Source organism: Panicum virgatum, chromosome 3N (genome assembly GCF_016808335.1).
Source record: "Panicum virgatum strain AP13 chromosome 3N, P.virgatum_v5, whole genome shotgun sequence".
In the NCBI taxonomy this organism is placed as follows: Eukaryota; Viridiplantae; Streptophyta; class Magnoliopsida; order Poales; family Poaceae; genus Panicum; species Panicum virgatum.
In genome coordinates, this window is record NC_053147.1 from 69,219,659 (window position 1) to 69,247,623 (window position 27,965).

Here is a 27,965-nt window from a genome sequence, read left to right on the forward strand (position 1 = left end):
ATGCTTTGCCACCCTTGTTGTGTTGCCGATCCTTGCACCCTTGGCGTTGTAATATCCTGTTGCGGGTTCTAGTTGCGTTTGTGTCTAGGATCGTGGGATTGCCTATGTCTTTTCTGTTTTTTTCTTGATGTATTTGTTTTCTCCTTAATAGTCTCTGGCTATTAAAATTTGTACTAGTCGTATTGCTTTCCTCTTAATGAAATACGTGCTCAGACACGTCGACGAAAAAGAGACCATATCTTTTTCTAAAAAGACTCAAGCCAACTGGTAGCAGCAAAGTGCAAAAACATCCAGGATTCATTAATTTATCACAGGAAGCAACACTATCTAGGGGTCTGTTTAGATCCAAATTTTTTACACCAAAAAACATCACATTAAATGTTTGGACATATACATAGAGTACTAAATTAAGTTTATTTATAAAACTTTTTACACGGTTAGGCTGTAAATCGCGAGACGAATCTAATGAGCCTACTTAATCCATGATTTGCAACAGTAATACTACAGTAAACATCCGCTAATTATAGATAAATTATGGATTAATTATCATCATTAGATTCGTCTCGCGATTTACAACTCATCCGTGCAAAAAGTTTTATAAATAAACTTCATTTAGTACTCTAAATTATCAAAATTCTTTTTCCAAATTTTTTTGGACAAGAGATCTAAACACACCATGACCACTTGATCAAATTTTCCAGTTGTAGAGAGAGAGACGGCTAACTGTAAACTTCGAAATGGTAGGGAATCAATGGTGTGGTAAAAATCGTCAGAAGAGAGAGAAGCTATTACGGGACAACAAGAAGTTGTGCCCAATTTTCCAATTTACAGCAGAAAATCATGGCACGAGCTCGTCAGAATTCACGCAGGCAGATCATGTCACGCACAGCCTCCCACCTGACCTCCTCGAAGATCATGGCCTCGATGCTCTGCCCCACCCGGCGGGCCTCCTCGTCGCCGGCGACCCGCCTCCACCATTCCCGTGCTGACTCGGACACGTCGAGCGCCACCAGGCTCGGGATCCGGGAGATGTCCGCCGCCATCCTCTCCCAGCCGGAGACGGTGGCTCGCTCCATCTCCTCCGAGGAGGACTCGCCGCTTTCCTCCGCAACCTCTTGCTGTTGCCCTCCACTTCCGCCTCCATTGCGCGAAGCTTGCCGCTGGTGGCGAAGAAGGTGGAACATGGGGCGCCGGGCGCCGGGAAGCTGGTCGTGGTCGGATGGCGGCGACCTCGCTGATGTCGACGGCTTGCCGTCGTCGTCCTCATCCCCTGTATGAATCAATGAAGAAACAGAGTGGGTTAGTAAGGAGACCGGGGATGGTGCCAACTGGCAAGAAAATACAGTGTTGCTGTGGAGGGGAAACTAATGGGGAAAAAAGATACATTTTTTATTTGGTTGATGGTGAAGAATCAGTGCGCTTACAATGGCTAGGCACCGGCGATTCCTCGTCGGATTGCAGCTCCAGCACGGACACCGGGCTGAGCTTCCTCCCGCCGTCCATGGCATCGCCGCCGAGCTCGCTGGCGACGTCGCAGCGGCCGCCGAAGTCTCCGGCGCGCGGCAGGCGGCGGAACCTCTGGCCCACGCCGCACGGAAAGAAACAGCCGGTGAGGTCTCCCCACAGCAGAGCCTTCCTCGCGGTGTTGTTGCCACCGCACGCGCACAGCAGGCTTCTCCCTAGCGCAGCGGCAGTGACACCGCCGGCGCTGTCGGTGACGCTGAGTTTTCGGCGCTTCGTGAGGGCGCACAGCTCGCGCAGGCGGCGGCCGCAGGCGTCGATGGGCGAGCGACTCTTCGGCGCGTCGACCAAGGGCTCCTGCTGCTCCCGGAGCAGGTCCGCTAGCCGCCTTGCGCCGTAGCAACCGGTGGCCGCCATTGGTCGGCTGTGGAAGGAAGGCTTGTTGCAAGTGGTGGGAAGCAGGCAGCAGGCAGCAGCAGGATGCGACGAGACAGAGATGATGATGGTGCTCCCTTAGCTTGTCATGGAGATGATGGAGTAAAGTCATGGAGGAGTCGTCTCACCTGTGAGAGTGTCCAACCAAGTGCTGCAATGGATGGCGATTCCACTCGACTCGTCTCCTTCCACTCTAGAGTAGCTACAACTACAACACGTAAAGCCAAAGGGTTTCTTTTCTTTACGTGATATAGGTCTCTGTAGCCTACAGCTACTACATTGCACTGTGTGCTCATGTGTGAAGCTTAACTGACTAAATTAAAATTAACAAGGCAATCCCCCTACCAGGTAGGTAGTGGTTGCAGAGAACGATGATGCAGTGGAGTCATGTGGCGCGGTTTGCAGCAGCAGCAGCAGCGAAGGAAAAGCAAAACCATTTGATTGCTTCAACAAAAAAGACGGCAAAATATTGGACTTTGGTCTGATGCTGATGCTGTATGCTCAACAGCGAGCAAGCCGGCCGGCACTTTTCGGTTCTGTTGTACTGTACACAGGTGATTAAATAAGCTCTGCAACAAAGTCACCATGGCGAACAAACAATCGCAAGGCTCCATGGCGAAACAAGGTGTGTTTATCTGGTGAAAAAGTTTGAGTTTTGGTACTGTAGCACATTTCGTTGTTACTTGATAAATAATGTCCAATCATAGACTAATCAAGTTTAAAAGATTCTTCTCGTGTTAATCAGTTAGATTGTATAATTAGTTATTTTTTTCAATTATATTTAATAATTTATGCATGTGTCCGATGTGATGAATACTGTGCAAACTTTTTTGAAACTAAACAAAGCAAATGCAAATGCTTACAGAGTCAGGGCAGGTGCACGATCCATTCCAGCATCGTAGAATCACAGACGAATTGACTGCAGTGCACGGCAGGCAGCAGCAGACATGTTTAGGCCATGTTTAGCTTCCACCTCATAAACCCCGTAAACACAAAAAAACATCACATTGAATATTTCGACATATGCATGGAGTACTAAATGAAGTCTATTTACAAAACTTTTTATATGAATGGGCTGTAAATCGTGAGACGAATGCAACAGTGATGCTACAGTAACCATCTGCTAATTATGAATTAATCATGGATTAATTAGCATCATTAGATTCGTCTCACGATTTACAATCTGTGCAAAAAGTTTTGTAAATAGACTTCATTTAGTACTTCAAATTAGCAAGATTTTTTTTAAAAAAATTTACATTTCAACTAAACAGGACCTTATTCATAGAGTAGCTTCATACACGGACGCCTTGCTGAATGCTGAGCTTCGGAGCTTGGTTGCTCGCTCTCCCAATGCCAAGAAAATACTAAATTGCCAATTGCGAACCGCCCCCATTTGGTTGCTTTGCGATACTCCCGATAAAAAAATCTTTCATGCATGAAGTACTAAATTAAATTTATTTGCAAAACTTTTTTCACGGATGGGTGTAATTTTGCGTGACGAATCTAATGACGGCAATTATTCGATGATTGGCTATAGTAATGATACAGTAACCATCCTTTAATCGTGCGGTCAAAGACCTCATTACATTCGTCTCGTGAAGTAGCGCAGGAGTTGTGAAGTTAGTTTTGTAAAAATGTGTTTAGTTGGTGAAAAAGTTTGGGTTTTAATAATGTAGCATATTTTGTTGTTACTTGACAAATAATGTTCAATTATGGACTAATTAGATTTAAAAGATTCAGCTTGTGCTAATTAGTTGGACTGTGTAATTATTTATTTTTTTAACTGCATTTAATGCTCCATATATATGTTCGAAAATTCGATATGACGGATACTGTACAAAAATTTGTGAGAATTAAACAGAGCCTAAACTATTTTTATTTAGTACCTCTAATTATTAATTAAAGTTTTTACTACTTATACTACACATCAAACCAACCGAACAGGAGTCCGAGCTCTGCCGCCGCAACACCGAGGCAACAAATGGGTCAGTCCTTCCTTTTGCTGCAGAGCAGAGCAGGCCCCGGCTGGGGACGGCAGCTTTTCCTTTCCCCTGCTGGCTGTGGCTGCTACCCGCTCCTGCTGCTCGGATCAGATCACAGACCATCGATGCATGCAGATGGGGCAAATTTGCTATTGGACACTCTTTAATGTCGTTATTTGCTAAAGCACACTACTCAAATGCATCTTGTTTGGTTTTCTAGCAAAATTACCCATGCAGATACACACCCTGTTTGGTTTTCTAGAATGCTAGGAAATCAATACTTTGACTATTAATTATATTATCAAACTAAGTTAATTTACAAAACTAACTCTAAAACCCCTGCGCTAGGAACACTGAAGAATCTAATGAAGTTTTGACCACATAATTAGAGGATGGTTACGGTAGCATCACTATAGCCAATCATCAATTAATTATCATCATTAGATTCGTTACGAAAAGTTATACACATCCCTGAAATGGTTTTGCAAATAAACTTCATTCTAGACTCTATGCATGCGAGATTTTTTTCTCAGCTTGCGTACACTAAGGATTGCTGCTCAGCTTGCGTGCACTAAGGATTGCTGGAAAGAAACCAAACAAGGTGTTGATCGTCTGCTTCAGCTAGGCTGCACACAGAAGTTGTGAGGAAAACTTGGCGGCGGCTATTCATCGCGCGTGCGGCTGGTAGTCGATGCGTCACAGAAGAGCCCCGCCCCTGTTCATCTTCCTCCCCGAGCCAGGGGAGGGTGAAGTGACCGCCGGCAAGCCAGATGAGGGGAGGGGTGGGGGAGGGGGTGGCCGGCGAGAAGTGGGAGGTGGGCGGGCCGGCCGGAGGCGGCCGGGGTGGTGGCGGGAGGCGGCGGAACTTATAATTCCAGGTTGCTGGGGTGGGGGGCTCCATGGCCACCGGACCTAGAGGAGGGCCCGACAGCGGCGACGGCCCGGCGGCGGAGACGGAGGCGGTTCGGCCGGTGAAGGGCGCGGCAGCGCGGGAGCGCCGGCGGCGGGGGCGAAGAGAAGACGGCGTGGCGGTGGCTGGGCGGAGCGGTGGCGGGCTCGGTTAGCGTGGCGGCGGCGGAGGCCGCCAGAGCCGGGGGTGCTTCTGCGATTGGACAGGTTCCAATCGCAAAAGGTGATAAATAGACGCCCTCGAAAAGCTCTGGATGCGCACGGAAGCAGATTTCGATTCAATGAGCTGTAAAATTAAACGATCACCTAAATGTGCATGCTCCCTGCACCTGGCCAGTGTTGATTGTCTGCTTTAGCTCGGCTGCAACTGCTAGTGACATGAAGCAAGAAGTTGCTGTACTTCCAGGAGTTACTGGTGTTTGCTGCAGCGCGAGATCTTTTCTCCACTAGTAGAGTACTCTGTCCGTCCGTCTAGTACACTGCCCTCCTGAACCAACCGCGTCAACCAGCTAGTACACTGCTCCCCGGGGGAGTCTATTTGTCACGCACATCCCAGAAGACCCGGCAGCGAACGCGGCAGAGGCGAAGAGGCGGCGGAGGAGGAAGGTGGAGGAGGCGGTGGTGGTTCCGGCGGGTGGCGGCGGCGGAGGCCGACGACGATGGAGGTGGCAGCGGGCGGAGTCGGCGGCGGAGACGGAGGAGGAGGTGGCGGGGGGGGGGGGGGTGAAGACGGAGGCGGCCGGAGGCGGCGTGGGAGATGGAGGTGTGGCGAGGGGGTCTGTGCGACGCGACAGCGCCCACCCTCGTGCGCGAGAAATAGACCTCCCCTGCTCCCCCCCGCTGTCAGGTTGACACCAGCGTCGTGGATCATCAATTCATCATGCCATCTTCTGTCTGGTTTGGAGGATCAGAGCAAAATAGCTGTTCAGTATTAGTGCAATAGTAGCAAAAAATGGGAATAAGAATTAAATCTTGCTCAATTTATGGCACTTTTCTCGTTGTTTTTAAGCGTGGCAATGACCTGATGGGCTGTGCAGTTTTTTTGGAAGTAAATGGGTTGTGCGGTTGGTGCTATGACCTATTAGATCAGCGTTATCTGGGCCCAGAGGCCTGCCTCGGTTTTAATTCTTGATAGGCTTGTGGCCCAGGAAGTAAATGTTAAAGAAAATGTTTGCAGTCCAACTCATGATGGCACGGGACAGAAGTATGGGCCTGGACCTCTAAAAAAAGAAGTATGGGGCTGGAAGAAGTGATGATACTACTATTTCTTTACCAACAAGACGTGTGTACCATTGTAAGGATCACCAGGGTGTCCGATCTTAGAGGGGGAGGGGTGAATAGGGTCGCTAATCGCTTTCTAACCTAGGGCTCAATCTATTTGCATAAGATAAACCTAACACATCCTACACATGCTAGTTATGACAAAGTTTATCTATGCTACTCTCTACTTACCCCTAAAAGACTTGCAACGTATAGCCAATCCTAATCAAACTAACTAGGAAAGTAAAGGCGCGCAAGATAGAGTAAATGCGGAAACGTAATACGGTAAGTAAAGAGGTGAGGGAGAGAATATGCAAACTCCTGTGAAGACACCAAGAGACACGATTTAACGTGGTTAGGTTAGGACACCAAGTCCCTCCCTACGTCCACGGCCACTTGTCCAACACGAACAAGTGTGATGCCGAGTCTCTTCGCTTGACCACTGTCTTGCGTTCGCCACCAAGGCTTCCGGCAAGCAAAGGCTAAGTGGCGCCAAGTCACCAAGACAAGGCCACCGCCACCGTCTCTCTCAAGGCGTCACCAACGACACCGTCTTCACTATTGGAGCTTCTCACCAAGAAGGGTCTCCTTCCCCGCACAAAGTGTCGTTGCCTCTCTACACCAAGTCGGAGTGTCACACGACGAGTACACGATTGCTTGCCGTAGCAAGACTTTGCTCAAGGGAGCTCTCGCAAGAACTAATCCCTATACAAGTGCACAAAGCACTCTCTCAAAGCTTCTCACAAGCTAGATATGACACTAAGGTTTGCTAGGATGGTTGGAGATGTTAGTTTGCTTGGGCAACACTTCCTTCAACTTTTATGGCGTCCAACCATATGCAGCAACCGGCCTTGGGGGGTATATATAGCCCACACACCCCAAAAGAGCCGTTGGAAAAGTGGCTGACAAAAAGCGCTATCACCGGTTAAACCGATGATGCACTTTGTGTCATCACCGGTTTAACCGGTGAGCACCTTTTTCCAACTAGCCGTTATACTTCAACGGCTACCTTAATCAATCGACGTAATCAACCGGTGAATGCATCTTCATCGCCGTTTTAACCGATGCATGTAACTGTCCCAGAGTTCCCGAAAACCAACTCTCTGGACAACTACACCTGTAGGAATATGGGTAGCAAATACAAAACTTTTCTACCGCATAAACCAGGATTACTGCAGTTATAGATCACGGGATTACCACTAGACGCGCGGTTGCGGAACTTCTGTAGCGCGTCGGTGTAGTGCGGATGGAAACCGGCAGTGCAGTTGCGAGAACCTCCTCTCGTGCGGCTCGTCCTTGTGCAGCAGATGCGGCACCTCCACACGTACGGGAAGAAGTATCGCGATCCGGACAGCTAGGTCCGCGAAGGAGTGGCGGCACTGTAGCGCGACGCGGCTATTGTTCACGGCGGCATTACTGTTTAAATGAACGAAAACCGTGAATAGTAAAAGGTCTAGCGCCCCCTCCCTCTGTTTATATAGCCCCTTAGGTGGGCTGCCTTGGGCCCCACCTTGGGCGCCCCCTTTTGAGCCGAAAAGGCCCATTAGTGCACCTAAGCCCAGTCTAATTCGGATCTCATCCTTATCAGGCTTCTTTCCCTTAAGTGTGTGACCCTATGGGCTCATATGCGAATAGACATGGCCCGAGTACTCTTACTCGGCCCAATAGTAGACAGTGGCCTCTAGCAAGACATGTCAACTCCTATACGCACACAAAGATCATATCAGACGAGCCGCCACAATATCATATACATGTTGTTCCCTTTGCCTCACGATATTTGGTCTAGTTTAAAGCCGACCACTCTTTCTCGATCCTGTGATTCGGAATACTTGGTTAACTCTTAACCCCAGCATGGCCATGCATTTCCTGATCCGAATCACTCAAGGGGCCCAGAGATATCTCTCTCTTGTAGAGAGGTGCAAATCTCATCTTGACCGACTATGTCTCACAACATGCTTCTTGACAGACCCGAAAGCCACCTTTATGACTACTCTGTTATGGTGCAGCGTTTGATGGCTCCTAAGTAAGTCGGTTCACATCTTGAGTACATACGATGATCTCAGGTCTTAGGACACAGCATACATATTGTGTAATGAGAAGTCATCATCTCGTGTTGGGTCAGTTCAGTCTCATGTCTCACATGAGCTCACATTATTAGTTTGACATCCCCATGTCCATGACTTGTGAAACGTAGTCAATCAACTAATACATGTGCTAGTCTAATATTCATGTGTGTCCTCACATGAACTCCAACTAGGAACATTTTAGAATATTCATACAAGTATAGAGTTTCACAAATACTTCACATAAGCATTAATCAATACAAGTTGTCATCCATTAATATTCAAGGTACACTTTATAAACCATGAATACAAGGAAATATGATTGCCTCTAGGACATATTTCCAACGACACCGACATAATTGACCGGTGTATTATCGGTTCAACCGATGTATGCATTTCCCTTGGTCTTCTTCTGTCGTTGCACCGACGTATTCAATATCTTCATCGTCGGTTCAACCGACACAAAACCCTAGCCTCAGCTTCTGCGTTCATTGCACCGGTGAGTACAATTTGCTCATCATCGGTTTAACCGGTGATAGCAAAATGTCTCTGTCTTGTTTGTTTTGACTTGATTTCTTCACGGTCTCTTCAATTCTTTGTCCTTCGGGCCTAGCTACGCCTATCTTCTCTTTGCCATCACTTGAACCTAAAAGCCTGATAATGGTTATCTTAACAAGCATATTAGTCCAAGTGTTGTGTGTGTCATCAATCGCCAAAATATTACATTGAAATATGGCATGAGAGGCTATTTTCGCTACAACCATGGGCCACTATTGTGTGTCATCTGTGATGCATCAACAGACTTTTCTCGTTTCTTCCCCCAAACAGATCTGAGCAGACAGAAGGAAGGCAATCGACGTCCAGCGCCGATTTCTGTCGTTCCCTCTCCAATCCGGCGGCCGGATTGGCGCTGGAGAGGACGCGGAACAGAGATTGAGGTGGCTGTTGTACATACTCTTACTTAGTTTGAGTAATTTAGATCTAGACAATGTTTCTAGGGTGGAGGTGACACTGCGTCCATGGAATAATCTTCTTCACCTCCTCCTCCGTCTTGCTGGTACATGTTCCACTGCCAGTGAAGAGATGAAAAAGTGTGTACCTACTGGATCTGGAGATCTAATTGCTTCAGATCTAGTTTGGTTTTTGTTGGCGCTCCTTAAGTATCCATTTTATCACCTATTTAACTTTGACAATGGCATGAATTTAATATTAGAATCACTAACCATCCTAACCTCGGCCCAATTATTGGTCGTTTTCGTGTTTGCACATATATTTTGGAGGTACTTCGTTTTTGCAGGTTTTGACCAATTTTGGAGCATAAAATGGCAAGGCCCACGATCACGCGATGACATGAAGAAAGACAAAGGGCAAAGCCCGAACAAAGGATCGAAGGCCATGATGATTAGAGGCCCATTCATGCACATCCACCCTCCAATGAAGCCCAAAAGACAAAGCCCATAAGATAAGATCGAGATACTTCGGGGCTTAAGCAAAGCAAAGAGATATTTAAGGTCCGGCCGGCCCAGACCTTTTTTAGGTTGGTTCGACCTCCCCTTTGACCGAGGGTTCCCTGAGGCTATTTAAATACCCCTCCCCAAGGTTCACGGAGAGATCAATTCGGGAGACGACGCCAAGGAGCAGAGAAGATAGAGGGACACCTCTCGGAGAGCCGAGGGTCGTGCTAGTTGTCTAGGGTTCGCCCTAGCCGACGTGGGAACCTTGCAAGGAAGACCACGTCGGAGTTCTGGAGCTAGGATCATCAAGATCAAGTTAGGGCCCCGGTTGTGATCTTGTGATGTACTATCATTCATGGTGAAGTTATTCTTTGGTTCCGTGGATTGATAAACCTTGGGGGAATACTCTAAGGGAAAAGCTACACGAAACCGTGCGCTTGCGGTATATAAATCGGGGGCGCTAAGGAGCGTCAACAAGCTTTTCTGGCGCCGTTGCCGGGGAATCATTGATTTAAGATCCAATCTTACTTGCATTCGTAAATATTTCTTTTTCTTGATTTTTCTTTTTGACTTCTTTTTAGATCTCTTATTTTTCTGAGCTAACTAAAAAACGGATCTATTCCACGAAAATCAATCTAATCTAGAGTTTTCTTTATTTTTGCTTTATTTTTCTTTTATGTTTTAGATCTTGTACATTCATCTTTTAGATCTCGTATATATTTTTCTTTTTCACTAACCCCTAATAGGAGATGGACGGGAGCCTCTCCAACAAACCCGAAAATTTTGTGGATGATCCAGAAAAAATTTACAGGCAAAGGAGACGAGAAGCACGATCAAAGAAGTCGGAACTAGTAGATCCAAAAGTTGAAGCCGACGGTTCATCATCTTCACCTCAAGCAACTCCACCAACAAGTCCAAAGGAGGTGTCACTTCACCAAAGGATGGCGCTACCGGAGCCGGAGCGTACAATCGGAGAACTATGCGTACGATCGGAGAGCTATGCACTCCGGACGTTCGGGACTTGCCGATCCAAAATCTCGACAACATCGGAGTTCCGTTCGAGATCAAGACTTCAATCATAAAGATGGTGCAAAGCTCGCCCTTCACTGGAAAAGAAGACGCTAATCTACATCTTCAAGCGTTCCTCCAACTATGCCGCACCTTCGACATGCAAGGGATGACTCAAGATCAAATAAGAGCGAGGATCTTTCCGTTCTATCTACTTGGGAGAGCGCTGCAATGGTTTCATTCTCTACCACCGCACACGGTGCAAAATTGGGAGTCCTTGATGAAAGAGTTCATGACGGATTTCTACTCGCTGGGCAAGACCCAGATTCTGCGCAACAAGATTGCAACATTCGCGCAAGCCCCGACGGAGACTATTGCGGAAGCCTATGAGCGCTTCAACGACTACATCCGCGCCGTACCTCATCACAAGTTCTCAAGGGAGGATGTGGTCCAGAAGTTCTATCAAGGCCTCACTACTGCATCAAGAGGGATCATTGACGCATCGGCCGGAGGATCTATCATTGAGCTCACGCCTACTCAAGTTTTCAAGCTATTCAAGAAGGTGGCGGACAATGACGCATGGGCATCATCGGGGCGCCTACAACCACTCCAAGTCGTGGGCGCTGCGAAGAGTGTATTACAAGTGGAACGCGAAGAAGTGCTAGAAGGGAAGATCGACTCGCTCATGAGAAGGTTGGAGAAGATGGAAGTGGAAAAGAGAGAAGCCCAAGCTATTGATTTGAAGGCGGCCAAAGCAAGGTCTACATGTGAAGAATGTGGAGAGTACGGCCATGTGCAAAAGAATTGCCCGGAGGAAGCCAAGATGCTCGACTACATGAAGAAGGGAGAATGGATTCCGCCAACCAACTTCCGCTACGGGCAAGGTAGACCCCAATTTAATGCAAGCTCTTCCATTCAAAACTCGGTGCCTCTTCGTATACAATTGAAGGAGTTCATGGAGGAGCAAGGCAAGATCAACAAGGACACCGTCACCAAGTTCAAGGCTATGGACAAGATTTTAGAGAACATTGATGGCAAGGTGACGGAGGTCGGGAGCTCTAACCTTCAAGTACTCAACATGATGAAGATGCTAGAAACACAAGTAGCCCAGCTCGCCGGACGCCTATCTAGCAACGAAGGAAAATTGCCCGGGCAACCTCAAAGTCCGGAGACGGCAAAGGCAATTCAAACTCGCTCGGGAAAGGAGACCGAAGAACCCGAACATGCGGCGGGAGCAAGGAAGCCTAAGCCAAGAGTTGAAGTGGAGACCATCATCAAGGAGAAGGCACCTACTCCTATGCCAGAGATAGTCACTGAAGAGCCGAAGTTTGAGCTAGATGATATAGACACCAAGATTCTACCACCAAGGCCACGATACCGCAAAGGTAAACATGAAGATGAGTAGTTCAACAAATTTGTTGACATGGTACGCAGGTTGAGCATCAATATGCCGCTCTTGGACGCTCTACAAGTTCTGACGTATTCTCGCTACTTCAAAGACATCATGGGAAACAAGCGCGAGATACCGCCAAGCACTGTCAAGCTAACCGAGGAATGTAGTGCGGCAATCGCTAATGAAGCTCCTGAAAAGAAGAGGGACCCCGGATGTCCTACCATCCTGTGTTCCATTAGGTCTCTTATGTTCGAAAGAGCACTTTGTGATCTCGGTGCAAGTGTGAGCGTCATGCCAAAGAATGTGTTCGAGAAGCTACGCTTACCGGAGCCGGAGCCCACCGCCATGTGCCTAGAGTTAGCGACAATTCCGTTCGCTATCCTTTGGGAATCGCCGAAGACGTGCCCGTGAAGATTGGAGAACACTTAGTCCCCTTTGACTTTGTGATTCTTGATATGGGAGAAGGGAGCAAGGCGCCTCTCATACTTGGGAGGCCTTTCCTCAAGACCGCAAGGGCGAACATCGACGTTGGCAAGGGGGAGATAAAGTTCGACATCAATGGCACCACAAGCGAATTCAAGTTTCGTCCACGCCTCGAGGTATGCAACATGATTAATGTCAAATATGTTCCGCCTCACCGCCATGTCACAGAGGAGAAGCCAAAGAAAGAAGAGGACTCGAACAAGAAGGAAGTGAAGAAGGAGATAGAAGTCGTCGCGTCCATCGCGACAAAGAAGATCGTTGCACCCGTCAAGAAGAAAGCTAAAAGCCCGCCTGTGAAGACCAAAAAGACTACTAACGTAGAAGACAAACCCGCACCAAGGATTGTGCGGAAGTGGGTACCCAAGACTGCAGCGCCATCACCGAGCGTTGGTCCGAAGTGAAGAAGAAGAAAGTCTGGCTATAGACTATAAACGAAGCACTTTGCGGGAGACAACCCGTTCGTCGAGTCAAGAATAAAGCTGCCGGGAGTTCAACCCGTTCGTCGAGTCAAGAATAAAGCTGCCGGGAGTTCAACCCATTCGTCGAGTCAAGAATAAAGCTGCCGGGAGGACAACCCGCGAAAGGTTTAGGTAAGTGAGTCGAGAATTTTGCTACGCAAGAACATGATATACTTTTGAACAATTGGGAGTTCGGTCAAACAATTCGATTTGGATTTTATTCGCTCAGTCATTTCGATGTTGTTTCTTATTTTAAACCAATGACATGAGCCATCCTATGATTTATTTGCTTCTTCTTGAGAAAGCCACATCCAAAATTCCATACCTATTTTTGGCGACCGTCCTGTCCATGACGGCCGGACCATGTTGAGATAAAACACACGAGTAGAGCCGCGCTATGTTTATATCATTTAAATTCTTGATGCGTAGGTTCGTGCAAACATAGAGAGAATTTTCAGTTTCATCACCATAGGATTAGAATTTTCCTAACTTTATTATTCTCTTTTTCAAAAATCTCTCTCTCATTTTGGCAAAAATTAGAACCTAAACCCAATACCCACGATTGAATTCGAGATTGTTCACTATCAATTCATGAAAGTGAACGGTTCCGATGCAACCAAAATTAATGTAGTCGGGAAATATTTTCGACTTACAAATGTAAAGATGTTTCAATTCCCCTCTAATTATTCATTTAAACTCATTGCATGCTTTGAGTCAATTCTGAAATTTCGAAGTTAGAGGAGGATTAAACATCTAAGCATGATTTGGAAAGGGTTTATGTGCTTGATTAACATCCATTGATCAAAGTGAGTTCACGGGAAAGAGTAGTGCTATCTACCTACCACCACATGCAAATAATTCAAAGGAGGGAGCTGCCATGCATGGGAAGGACAAGTGATTTTCAGCAAAGATGGCACCATGTGATGAATGATTAAGCATGGGACAAGGTGAATGTCACAAAGTGGAGAAATAATGTTGCAAGTGGACATCAAAGGCAAAGAAGGAGTGGTTCACATGATTTGGGCGGTGCAAAGCATACAAGATGTACTGGACAAAAACAAATAATTGCACCAGGAAGCCACCAGAGAAAATTGAAGTGGAGAGGAGCCAGAAATGCCCTAGGCCGGCCGGCCTGGCGCCTATTTAAGCCCTCTGGTGCTCCCCTTTGGCAGGTATACTCCTCACTCATTTCCTTGCTTATGTTCTTCAAGTTCTTTGCCCAGAAACATCAGTCAGAGCCCTAAAAAATTCGTCCACCAAAATCTACTCCAAAAATCTCAGAAAATTCACCACAATTCCTAGTTTGTTCCACTCTTCGATATATTGTTCTCCCGCCGGCAAGAAACCCCCGGTGTGTTTGTTTTTGAGTGTGTGCAGCAAGGAGTCACCATGAGTAGCCTCATGAAGTTCATCGCCGGGAGGAGAAGGACGCGTTCATCAACATCCGACGCATCGGCAAGTTTTTCGCGGAGGCACTTGGTCTCCGAGTCTCCGCGGAGCATGGAGGAAGACAACCCCGCACCGAGGAGCGACATGCTGCTCCTTGGTGGGATGAGAGACCCGAGAAGCTCCTCCATGAGATTCACCGAAGGGATGCCACCTCCTCCACGGCATTCGACAAGGTCATCCACACCACCGCCATACAAGCCCAAGAATTCAGAATATGGGTTTATTATCTTGTGGAAGGAAGAAGAAGAAAGGCTCAAGTTCACGAAGGGAAGACTACGAGCAAATTATGATTTTGATGATGAAGCATTGGTGAAGCTGGGATTTCATCATGACATCTATGAGCTATTGGAGAACATCGGTTGGAAGTTATTTTCCGACGGTGTCACGGTTGATATGCAAGAAGTGGCTCTTGAGATGTTCATGACATTAGAAAAATCAACGGAAGTGGTGGATGATGAAGAAGTTCCATGTCTGAAATTTAGGCTCAAGAATGAAGAGAAAGTAATCACCTATGGTGAAATAGGAAGCTTGCTCGGATTTAAAAGTAATACATATAAAATGGTGCAAGTTGAAGATGGAGAGCTTGATGAATTTTGGAGAAAGATAGCAAAAGATGGCAACCGCCAAAGGAAAAATATAAGTAATGTGACCCTCCAAATATTCCACTCTTGGTTGAGCAAGAGAATTCTCGGGAGGATGAGAGAATCGAAGGTCACCGACCAAGAATTAAATTGGATGTATGCTGCATTAGTGAAGAAGCAAGTAATTGATCCCACCAACATCATGATTGAAAGGTGGCTTTGTGAAGCATCATCCGGCACGGGAGAAGTTGGTTCGGGATGTTATCTCACAATGATAGCCTGAGCCATGAATCCGAGGTTACGAGTGATCCAAAAATTTTATGTCCCGGGAAGAGATATTGGGATTGATCATTTGAGGCAAGGTCATTATATCGGAGGGGATGAAAAGAAAGGATTTACTATTTTTGAGATGGATATTTCCCTCCCCGATCAAAGGCTGAAATTATTTGCAAGAGGGAGGACTGATTGGCGAGTTGAAAATATTGGAAAAAAAGGTGAAGAAATCAAAAAGAGGAAGGTTAATTGAAGGGACATCGGCATCGGCACAACAAGAAGACTTGGAAGTAAACCTTCCACCGCCAAGTTCTGCTTATTGGAGGAATGAATTTCAAGGTGCATCAAGTGGACATGGATACCTACAAGGATGGACGAGTCAATGGGAAGGAGGCCAAGAACAAGTATGGGGACACGCTGCGGTGGCACCCCCACCATTTAGTAACTACGGCTACCCACCCTCGTCATACCAAGGAGAGATGCCCGACTCATCATTTGGAGCACAATATTTTGACCTCCCTCAACCAAAACAAGGAATGAGAATTATGGGTGCTTATGCGAGAAGAAACATGGAAGATAAAGATGCCATCCGAAGGCATACAACCCAACTAGAAGATGGAACTGCAGGAATTGCATATCAAATGGGACTTCTAGGCCTGGCGCCACCGGAACAATTGAATGGAGGAGCATTTCAGCAGTATTATGATCAAGGATACAATGCAAGAGCCAATCAAGGAGATTGATCGACGGCATGACCATGAATAAAATGCTCGCACGTGTGGTTTGGATTTTCTATTTCTTTTCATTTATTTTCAGCATGTGTGCAAGCTTGTGTGTGCGTAGCAATTTTTCTGTTTTATTTATTTCAGCATATGTGCAATTTTTTTTCTTTTGTTTTCATCACCATGATAAATAAATGCATCACCTACGCTTTAATGTTATGGGTAGTAATGATGATAGAAAGTTTGTGCCATGTTAAAATATGATGATCGTTGCCGCTTTGTCTACTTTCTTGTGCTTGGTTTATGCATAATTAAACTAATGCTCTCTCTAACATGATCTGAAAATTAATTAAATGCCGGCTAATTCAATTGTGGAGGTTATGATAAATTAAGACCCATATCTTTTACTCTTGCTCTCTTACTTAAGCTTGTCAAGGAAAATTTAATTTGGATTTAATTTTGAGCTAACCTTGTCAATGATACCTTTTGCAATTGCTCTACCCTTCTACAAGCCTAAATGATAGATCATAACAAACCATAGAGCAAGAATTATTTTCAAATGAATTAATTCAGGATTTATCTTCTTTGGTACGAGACTAAGAAGCTGACCATTCCGTATTTTTGCGTACCTCTCTTTTGCTAGCCATTCTATCCATGCATTGTGAGTTTCTATACCGGGAACATCGCAAACCTCGCTGGATATCCACCCCTAACCAAAAACATCTTTTTGTAAAATACCTCCTTGACCACAACCTATATATTGAGTATATATATTTATTTCGACGGCAAAACAGTGGAATCAAGAGCAAAATTCAGTAAAACATAAGCTTGGGAAGCATCAAAGAGTTCGCAGAAGAAAAATCTGAAGAAGTGGAGGCCTACAGGCAGTAGGCCGGCCAGCTCAACACCCCTAGGCCGGCCGGCCTGCCCCTTTTCCTCCTCTGTTGGCTTCAATCTTTCACGAGGTGATGCTCCATTAAATTCCAAAGTTGAGTCCAGAGAATTGATAAAGTTTTGTGCACTCACTCCATCAAGTTATCATCACTTCATTGCTTGAGGACAAGCAAACGTTCAAGCATGGGGGGAGGTGGAGTAAGTGCATTGTGTTGCCAATGGTTCTGAGGAGCAAAAAGAAAGAAAAAAAAAGAGGAAGAGAGAAAAGAAAAAAAATGAATGATGATGAAAAGCTCCTCTGTTCCTTTAGCTTCATTAAACTCCAAGTACTTTGAAGATTATTCTATACTCAATTATTCCAACCATGTGCAATCCGATAACAAGGACTTCAGTCGTGCCTTGGGATCAACCGTTGCCATTTGCACATGTCCACCATCTAAAGTGTGTGTTCCATTCTCTCCCTCTCCACAAAGAAATTATTTTCTAATGGTCTTTTTGACGAGTCTCGGTAAATCCATAAGAAGTATTTCTTGTTTTGATAATATCTTGATTTTAATATCTTTTGTTAGGACTAACCTTTCCAGAGCTCCAGATAAAGCCTCACACATACATATGAGAGAAAGAAAGGAGAGAGTTCTAGCAAGATTGAGAGACAAGATGAGCTGAGAGTTTCCATGAGCAAATTGCAATGAGGTTTGAATTATTGATCTTGGTTTAGCATTACTTATGGAACTTACTTTCTTAATTCTGAGACTTGTTTAATTTTGAGAGCATGTTCTTAATAATTGTGGGGAAGCATTTTACTTGTATCTACCTTCCACGTTGAAAAAGCTGGTTACAACTTGAATTATTAATTGCAAAATATTTTTTGGGAGCATTGTGTTTTCTCGTGTATGTTCAAGTGCAGGGATTGGACACTGAAAGGCAGCGCTGATTTTTTATCAAAGACTTACTCGAGGACGAGCAAGGTTTAAGCATGGGGGGAATGTTGGCGCTCCTTAAGTATCTATTTTATCCCCTGTTTAACTTTGATAATGGCATGAATTTAATATTAGAATCACTAACCATCCTAACATCGGCCCAATTATTGGTCGTTTTCGCGTTTGCACATATATTTTGGAGGTACTTCGTTTTTGCAGGTTTTTGACCAATTTTGGAGCATAAAATGGCAAGGCCCACGATCACGCAATGACACGAAGAAAGACAAAGTGCAAAGCCCGAACAAAGGATCGAAGGCCATGATGATTAGAGGCCCATTCATGCACATCCACCCTCCAATGAAGCCCAAAAGACAAAGCCCACAAGATAAGATCGAGATACTTCGGGGCTTAAGCAAAGCAAAGAGATATTTAAGGATGGATTTTACATCCTATCCTTCTCCTCGAAGAAATCTCGAAGATAACGACATCTAAAGGGGTGCAATCGTGAAAGAAATAAACTCTAGAAGACTCCAAGAGACTTGGGGAGAAAGTTGAGCACAAGCCGGCGAAGGAAAGTCCCAGGCCGGCCGGCCTAGGCTCATTGGGCCGGCCGGCCCAGACCTTTTTTAGGTCGGTTCGACCTCCCCTTTGACCGAGGGTTCCCTGAGGCTATTTAAATACCCCTCCCCAAGGTTCACGGAGAGATCAATTCGGGAGACGACGCCAAGGAGCAGAGAAGATAGAGGGACACCTCTCGGAGAGCCGAGGGTCGTGCTAGTTGTCTAGGGTTCGCCCTAGCCGACGTGGGAACCTTGCAAGGAAGACCACGTCGGAGTTCTGGAGCTAGGATCTTCAAGATCAAGGTAGGGCCCCGGTTGTGATCTTGTGATGTACTATTATTCATGGTGAAGTTATTTGTGTTTCCGAATGTTTAGCGACCATGTTCTCCTCTTTCAATTTCGTTCTTTTCTTTGGGTTCGCTTCATCCTAGATCTATTATCGAGATAGATCACTTAGCATAATCTTGTAGTCATGGTGGCTAGAAGTTCATGGCGGAACTACCAAAGGGGGTTCGACTTGCTTCAGGATATCTCGTTGAAAGGGGTGGCATCGTGACAGGCTATTGCCACTTAGTAGGTTGGGTATCGAGGGATCGGATTGGAGATTTTGGGTTTAAAGAGGCTTTTCATTGAGATTCACATCTATCTTACTCCACTTTATCTAGCTGGAACTACAACATATGCATGATCTAGGTGATCTAGATTGGTTATCTCTAACTTTCTCTTGCTACCTTCGGCGTTTGTCGTGTTTTTAGTAGATTAGATTTGTTTTCACCATCTCACACAAAGGAATCTCTATGCTAGTAGATTGTTTCTTTGGTTCCGTGGATTGATAAACCTTGGGGGGATACTCTAAGGGAAAAGCTACACGAAACCGTGCGCTTGTGGTATATAAATCGGGGGCGCTAAGGAGCGTCAACAGTTTTATTCTGCTCCCTACCTAATCTCCGTCGGAGCTGCTGTCAGTGATGGCTTCGGGAGGTACGTTCGCCAACTCAACAAGAAACTGGATTGGATTTTGTTTTCCACCTGTTTTGGTGGTTTCATTCCCCTTCGGGTTTTATTGTCGTCTGGTGTGCTGGAAATCCTGGTACCGATGGGGGTGCCAGATTCCTTGTACTCCGGCGATGTCGTGGCTTGTGGCCATCTGATTTGGCTTGGGCGTTCATCGGTTACAAAGTGTGTCGATATTTCGATATGCTGCACGAAGTGCCAACAAAAAATTATGGTCCATAGTCGGGAAAGAGGTCGGCTCCAAGTTCCAGACTCGATGTATTTCTTCTTCAACCTTTGGTTCGACATGGATGTGTCATGTGGCTACTCCGACCATCGGCGACGGGGACGATTGGGAGGATGATCTTGTAGGGACTGCGATGTAATTTTTACTTTCTTCAAGGGTGTCTTTGCAAGATTTCGAATGTAAACTTTATAAAATGTCCACGGTTTCTCAAAAAAAAAAAAAGCCGTGTGTACCTGTTTGATGGTTGGCCTTGTGACTCATAGGCCACAAACCGTTTGACCGAGTTTACTAATTTTCATCTCCATCAATACACAAGCTGGGCAGATTCCCTGCAGGCAGTTTGAAAAGGGGGGGGGGGGATCTGATTTTTGGCAGCCCCTTTGGAGCAAAGCAACGGAAGCTAACTTCAGGGACAAGTTGTCATATGAATCTGTGAGAAATTCGTATGGACCTATATATATAATCTATATCTATACCTATACCTATTTCTAATCTAAAGCAAGTTTAAGATTTTCACCTAAATTTTTGGTTTGGTCCGTCTTGTGTCATTGATATGTGGGTCTTAGTCAATTCTGTATGTCAGTCAGACTAGCTCTCTATCCACGACTCAATCACGAACGGACAATTATACGTATCCGATACTTCTGTAGCAATTGAGAGGCATAATTGCCTTATCTCTATCTCTACTATTTCTAAAAACAAGTAATGTTTTCTTGATCCGTCAATAGGAATCATAATCGAAGTTCGGTAAAATTAATCTAAATCCTAGTCGGAACCCAGACAAATCTATCGGAATCCCAATTGGAACATGGATAATCAATATCTCGCACAATCACGACAACACGATCTATATATATGAAGTGAATGAATACAAAGTTAATAGTATTACGTATGTCTATTATATTTTCTGTAGCAACCCACGTGTACTATGCTAGTAAAATATAATCCTTGTTTGTTTGCAGGCGAGACTCCATGGATGTCTTTGTTTGTGGATGTGGACATATATGTGCTAGAGTAATAATGTATGGTTGCTTGTGCTACCTCCACTAGTTACCTAAGCTACTACACACACACACATGTCACAGTGCATCAGCACAGCATGCTTACTGAGAGTCATTGGAGCAACCTTTTACTTGTGAAGCCAAGAGTTACGTACGGTAGATTACAAGAAGAAGGCAACAAAGAATGGCATCTCAGGCTCCACCTGAAACTACTTTTTCTACTGCTATTGTATTGCGCATTATTGCTGAAGCTCAGCAGTTACGAATGTCTGAATCGATCTCAACATGTACTGATGCAATCAATATGCGCACAAGTCTTATTATTACATTATGGAAATCCAACGTACACAGCACTGGCTAGGCTAGCTAGTAGTTGAAGGCGTTGCATCACGCGGGCCAGCCATGTCAGGGTAGCTAGCTCTCACATACGTACAGTCGTTTTCACCGGCGGCGGTACGTGTTTAAGGAATCAAAGGAGCTGGACGATGAAGGAAAAGGAAGGACAAGCAACGTAGCTTTGCAGAAAGCTAGTATTAGCAGCTGGTGTCGATCGTCAGGCGGCAGCAGTACGTGCAACTCCAACCTGCTTCTTTAATTCAAAATTTTATACTATTTTTCTAAAATTAGATATGATTTTAAAAATATAGTACAAAATTTTGAACTAAAGAGAGTTGGAGGTGCAACTAAGAATCATCAACTAACACTATAGGCGGCAGCAGTACGTACATGTCTGTCGTCGAGACAGTATATATGTTCATACTGCTAACGATCAATAGTACTGTAGTCTGTACATGACTACGCCATTAGCGACCACAAGAGGCACAATTAGGAGACGTAAAACACATCGCTAGCTAGCTAATAGCTGCGTGTAATTCTATATATATATATGCTTGTGCTTTGCTTTCAACGTGGCGACGGCGACGAGCCACCTGCACACACACTTTGCTTGACTAGCGCGATTGGAAATAACAAATAAAGCCGGCCGGCCGCCATGGCCGTGGGTGTCGTCGCTGTTCGACCTTGACGACGACACGATCCAACGACAAGGGAATATAATTCTTATATTTTAAGAAAGCAACAAGCAGGCAAGCAAGCTCAGTATGTCTCTTTCCTGCGTGCCATCTCTCTCAAGACCCAAGAGCTAGCCTGCGTGATCTAGAAGAAAAATTCGTCTCCCGCCTGACAACGCAACGCAAGTAGCAGAAATTCAATCTATCTATCGCAATGTCATACGTACTGCGGAAATTCAATTCTCAGCTTGAGCGTGACTGCGTGAGTGACAACTGCGTGCTACCAAATCGATCAATTAGCTAGCCCGGCCCCATGTACAGTACAGAGTTTGGCATCGCATGCATGCATGCTAGTGGCCGGTCATATAATCGATCGTGATCGTCCATGGTTGATAGTCAAAAAGATCCGCCGCACGTTTAATTCTACATGCGTGCAGGGGCAGTCGTCATGCATATGCTACACGATCGGCGAGGGGCGAGGCCAGCGCCTGCAGCTCGAAGCCGCCGGTGCCGGCGGCGGACGCGGCGGCGTAGATCTGCCGCAGCGCGATGGCGCGCCGCGCGGCCGCGAGGCGCCGGCCCAGGGCGCCGGCCTCGGCGCGCAGCCGGGCGTTGGTCAGCCGGACCAGCGCGGCGCGGGCCTGCACGCCGCGGAGGCGCGCGGCGAGCTCGCGGTTCCCCGCGCGGAGCCTGCCGCCGCGCGCGCGGATCTCCTCCAGGTGCCGCTGCTTGCGCGCGCGGGACCGCCGCGCCGACTCCCGGTTCGAGATCTTGCGACGGAGACGGCGCTCCGCCGCCTCGTCGGCCGCCGACGCCGAGGCAGACGTCTCCTCCTCCGGCGGCGTGGCTGCCATCGTCATCGTCGTCGTCACGTCTAGGGGCTCGGGTCCCAGGCCGAAGCCGATGTCGGCGAGGAAGGCCTCGAGGACGGGATCAGACTCAGAGAGCGCGGGGAGCTGGGGAGCCATGGCTGCAGCAGGAGGGCAGAGTGAGGACTGAGGGCCACTGATTGGCCAGGGGCAGAATGGTAATTACCAGCCTATTAGAGGGGGCTCGAGTGTTGAGAGAGGGAAAAGGGAGGGAACAAGTGTAGGAAGCCTCGATTTATAGGCGATTCGAGGGGGTGCCTGTGCTAGGTGGGCCCCGCTCCCTAGTGGTCACTGACGTGGCAGCTTTCTTCCTCTTCATCTTTTTATAGAAGAAAAAAAAAGTTTGCATTGCCATGTTCCAGTGTCGTGGCACACAACTTTGCGGTTTACAAATATTAAAACGGAGGTTTTGTTTTCAGAATTCCAAAGAGAGAGCATCATATAGCGTTTTGCTTTTTGCACATAGGTTATCGTCGCCCCAAAGTTCACTTTTGATCCAACAAGATCTTGCTAGGAAATTAAAGCCGCCGAGTTACATCAGAAAATAAGTAAATAAACCTTTGTGAAGAAGATGAAAGTTTGGGCTGGTACTCTGTAGGGGAGAAAATCGGAGACCGATGCATGATCTGATCTGGTGGCAAATGAAAGTAAAGATGATCATAGCTTTGGAAACATTAGAGAGGGACGTGCACACGCCATGGATTGGTCGTGGTTGTGTGTGCATGCCCAAGGCATAACAACACAGAGCTAGCTCGCTCAACCTGATTGAGAAGAGAAGCCTCTAAACCTTAGTCACTAAGGAAGATCGAGAGGACTAGCTAGATATCATTAGTCGTCTCAGTTTGGCCCATATATTATTATTTTGATTAAAGAAAAGATTGTCGCTTTAATTGTTCGGATGCTTATGTCGGAAACCAGCATTTATTTTCTTCAAAAAAAACCCCAGCATTTACTTGAAGAGATACAAATTATTAGATACATCTATATATAGTTCTGTGGGAAACAAATTGTTAAATATAGTTGTGCTATTTTTTTATAAAATTGTTAAGCATGTAGCTAGTTTCACGACAGTTTGATGAATTATTTCCTTTTATCTCTTTCTTTTTGCAAAAACACACACACACACACACACTTATATATGGAGACTTAAAATTAACATATAAATTCTAGATACAAAATAATATTGTCTAGATAATGAAGATCGAGATGCCTGTTTTCATGTAGTTTACTTGTTATTCTAGTCATTTTTGTAGGCACACAAGTTGTAGAAAAACCAAAACGACTGATAATTTGAAACGGGGCGTGTAATAACAAGCTTGCACAACCACGATTGACCCCAGCAGCATGTTATGCTCCACCAACGTACCAGCACCAAGTGAGAGGCGCAGACCTTTCTAGATATTTAAGCAGCAAGCAGCCACAAGTGCAGCCTAGCTAGCTAGCGTGTATCGACCAGTACTTTAGTTTCAGGTCGGTATAGATTAGGCCGCTGAAAGCTACAGGTAGGTTACACATTATTCAAAGACGCATGCATCATGCAGTATATATTCTGCTTGCATTGGCCACGCAACAGTAGCAGAAATATCGGCTAGCTGCTCCGATCCCTAGCTCAGGAATGTGCTCAGCCACCAGAAGAACATATGCTATACGTCATCAGGTCACCATCCATAATCATATCTCAAGTGACCAAAAACCTAGCAAGAAACTAATAAAGAAGATTAGCAATATATATAGGATCGGAGTAATAATGCCTTCCCTTATCGAAATGGAATATGCCTATAACTAGCATCGCAAGCAAGTAATCTTTCCATTAGTTATCGCAAGCAAGCAACTTTTGGGTTAGATGACCACAATCTAACTCTAACCCATGGATCCAAACAGGGCCATAGACACAGAAAAAAATTCAGAGTAAATACGTCATTGGATGCTCTATATGAATATATCTGTCAGAGAAAATTTAATTTAACAACGAACTCTGAAAGAGAAACTGGTTGGTTGCACGAGGCATAACAAATCCTTCAGACAGAAGGAAACGGCCTTGCCTGCCCTGCATTTGGAAACAAGGTAGCCCGGACCTAATCTAGCAGCTGGTCTACCAAATGCACGCAGCCCTAAAAGAAACACTGACGAATCACTGCTCACCACACACTATAACAGATCCGCGCTGTCTGAACATTGGGCAAGAAATATAAAGTTGCCTGCTGCTCCTTTCTGTTTCAGCAAGTGGGCAGCACGAGAGAGAGAGAGAGAGAGAGAGAGAGAGAGCCAGGGAGAGAGAGAGATGTACAGTAGTATGTAGGAAACTGAACACTCGGCAGAAAGAGCTTAAGGGTTGCTCAATAAGAAACTGGGAATGATTGCAGCTACAACATGATTAGTGGTAGTTTAGTCGGTTAGCTGTACCGATTGGCGATCAAAGGAGGGGGTTATGTCAGTTAAGCGTGCGGCTGTCGGACAGATGGCACGCATGCGTGGCTTATAGTACCTGCTAGCTGCAAGTAAAGCCTGGGAGCTCGTGTGTGTATCTGCATGTGCAGAGGTTGTTGCATTGCTGAACTAGATATCATCAGATCATGGGGCGCACGACGACGCATCATCAGTGATAGATGAGATCTAGCCAGAGAGCTGGGCGGCCACATGGTGTGCGGCGTGTGCCTCAGGATTTGGGGGATAAAGGAGCCTTTTTCAGCTGCAGGGAATCTAGCAAGAAGATCTAAAAATCCCAGTCCCTGCTTCCTCTGTTGGCCGGGCAGGGAGGATGAACTGAGGACGACGTCGGGCCAGGTGTCCAGACAGCAGCTTGCTTGCAGCGGCTTTAGTCTACTGTTGGAGTATTGTAGTACCATCTCTCTGTTCCCTCCTTGCATTTTATTTTTTTCCCCACGCAAAACATATAAACCTATAGTAGAGCACTACTGTTTGATGAAAGAGATACAACATGGATGCATGAATCTATGCAGATAACTGTAGTCTTTGCACAACATAGGTTGGTTGAGATCAGTATCTTTTGCTATTTTTATTAAGACTATATGTCTGAAGGTGCAGAAAGAGATACAGGCAAAGTGATGTTGAAAACTTTAAATCCGGATCATGTAAGCGGGTTCCTATTGGTTCTTCACAAATCCTAATAACTAATTAACCAGATCGATGATGAGATGGAGTAAAATAATGATGGAAACAGTGAAAATTAGAAAGACACTTGAGGGAGCTATATATCTAGTCCTTATAATCAGAAATGGTGGGCAAGTGATGGGCTAAAGGATCCAAAGAGAGTTATTAGGAACCAAACCCTATACAAATATACAATGGAAGCATGTGACCATGCATGTCAGATGACTGGTGTTATTTTGCTTTAACCTATTAATTAGGTCATACATATAGAGAACCATATTTTGATCACATACTACTTAAGTAACTGTTTTTCCTTCGTCAGATGTCAGCAAATAAATTGTACTACTATATATTATTATGTATGCTCGAGGTAACAAAATCCTTGCATGCATGGTTTTAATTTCATTGGAGATGTTGGATATGTGTCGAATATGTGTATAATTAGGTTACGACTGGAGTTGAGTTGTAATATGATAGGTTAGGGATAGAGTTTGAGTCGTACTTTGTATCCCTATGGCCCATAAATATGAGGGCACTATCGTGTAACCATGAGACGACTTGGCGGTTGGTGTGGGCGGCGGCGTGGCCGCGGTAGTGCCCGGATGCCGGTGTAGCTGCTGTATATGGGGAGGAGCGCCCGTAGTCATGCCTCGAGGATGTAGCCACATCACCAAACCTCATTAAAAAAATATCGTGTCTCGGTGTCGTTCTCGTTTGTGTGATCTTGTGTTCTGGTTTTGTGTTCTTGGGATTATTGCTTCCGTGTAATTATTCTAATAAGAGAAAATGTTTTTTCCCCTTTTTGGACGAACACAAGTTGCTCTCATCTTCGATTCCTTGCTAAGTTGGATGGGTTGGGCCTACGCTAGGCTTGGGCCATCATGCATGCACCACGCCCCTGATGTGAGGTTGCTGGTGGTTTTGGTTTGGTCCCTTCAAATTTTTTTTCTACGAAAAAGAATGATCAGCAAGGAGTTGTTGAGGAATACGAAGCAAATTGTCAGCAAGCAAGCAGGCTAGCATATTATTATGTGCGTGCTAATTAATGCGCTGCGAATCGAACCATGCATTATGCAGACAGAGATAGATGAACCAAGGCCGTGTTTAGTTTGTCGGTGTGTAAACGCAAAAAAATTTCGACGGAATCTTACCAATTTGAAGTACTAAATGAAATCTATTTACAAAACTTTTTGCACAGATGGGTTGTAAATCGCGAGGCGAATCTAATGATGCTAATTAATCCATAATTAATCAATAATTAGCGGATGGTTACTGTAGCATCAATGTTGCATCATGGATTAAGTAGGTTCATTAGATTCGTCTCATGATTTACAGCCCATCCATGCAAAAAGTTTATAAATAGACTTCATTTAGTACTTCAAATTAAAAAGATTCCTTTACAAAATTTTGCGTTTTTTTGTGTTTACGGATAGGAAAACAGGGCCCAAGTACTATAGTGAATGCATGCTGAGAATGTCGCCGTGTGGCGAATATTTCTGATGCTGTCGTCCGGCCGGTCGCGGACTTATCTAGCAGACTTTTTTTTTGCGAAAAAGGAGAGAGCTTTATTAATCTATAGGAATTACATCCTTAGCTACCAGGTGTTCGACACAGACCGGCCAGCGTTCCCGCCAAACCGCGCTATGGTTCAGCCGGCGCGCGAGCTGGGCAAGCTCGTGCGCGATTACATTTTGCTCTCTCCCTATATGCCTAAACACGACCTTGGGCAACTTGCCAGCTTCACGCAGTGCATCCTGGATGGTGAAGAACGCAGGGGCCCTTTGCTTCTGTCGCTGCGATAGGTAACTGATGACTCTAGAGCAGTCGGACTCCAGGATCGTCGGCTTGTGAATCCATTCAGCAACGAGGTGGAGCCCCTCTCGGCAAGCCAGCGCTTCCACCTCCTCCGCAGTCGCAGCACCATGGATAGACTTCCATGCAGACAGGAGAACGCACCCACGATGGTCCCTGACAATGGCACCGATGCCCGCCATCCCAGTTTTCGGCACTAGAGCACCATCCACATTCACCTTGACCCAGCCCTCCTCTGGGCATGACCAGCTTTCCTTCGGTTTCAAGCTCTCTGGCCTTCTCAACGTCAACAGGGGAAACTCCACCACACCTTTGCCCTTGTCATCGGATGACTCTGGGATGCTGCAGCTAAGCGAGTCCCAATAGTTCAACAGGAAGTTTACTGACGTCTGGATGTTGAGCCACTTTCCCTCGTGTGTCCATCTGTCCCGGACAAACCAGGCGCGCCACATGGTGAGAAAGAGGCGAGCTGCTGACTCCGACTCCGAGATGCTCACCACATGAAGTAGCCATTCCGGCCCAGACTGGACTAGAAGATTTTCGTCGGGGAGCGACCAATGTTCCCGCATCGCAGAGCGGAGATGCTGTGCATGTTGACACTTCATGGTACCATGTTA

General features: G+C 45.9%; 2 protein-coding genes across 2 annotated transcripts; both read right to left on the reverse strand.

Annotated features, from left to right (window-relative positions):
* Window positions 1-714: 714 nt before the first annotated feature.
* LOC120663979 lies at window positions 715-2,196 on the reverse strand. Its single transcript, XM_039942935.1, has 2 exons — window positions 1,425-2,196; window positions 715-1,270 (listed from the first exon to the last, which is right to left on the reverse strand). Exons 1-2 carry the CDS (start codon window positions 1,876-1,878, stop codon window positions 855-857), a joined length of 870 nt encoding a protein of 289 aa, XP_039798869.1. The 5' UTR covers window positions 1,879-2,196; the 3' UTR covers window positions 715-854.
* A 19,382-nt stretch (window positions 2,197-21,578) lies between these two features.
* LOC120663983 (ocs element-binding factor 1-like) lies at window positions 21,579-22,625 on the reverse strand. The gene has a single exon (XM_039942939.1). The coding sequence runs from the start codon at window positions 22,522-22,524 to the stop codon at window positions 22,003-22,005; it is 522 nt and encodes a 173-aa protein (XP_039798873.1). The 5' UTR covers window positions 22,525-22,625; the 3' UTR covers window positions 21,579-22,002.
* Between the last annotated feature and the right edge of the window lie 5,340 nt (window positions 22,626-27,965).

What these genes read in the sequence shown, in the direction of transcription:
- LOC120663979 (XM_039942935.1), bottom strand. Translation starts at nt 1,878, where the DNA reads ATGGCGGCCACCGGTTGCTACGGCGCAAGGCGGCTAGCGGACCTGCTC. An exon ending in ATCGCCGGTGCCTAGCCATT is followed by an intron (nt 1,271 to 1,424) that starts GTAAGCGCACTG and finishes TGATTCATACAG; the next exon opens with GGGATGAGGACGACGACGGC.
- LOC120663983 (XM_039942939.1), bottom strand. Translation starts at nt 22,524, where the DNA reads ATGGCTCCCCAGCTCCCCGCGCTCTCTGAGTCTGATCCCGTCCTCGAG.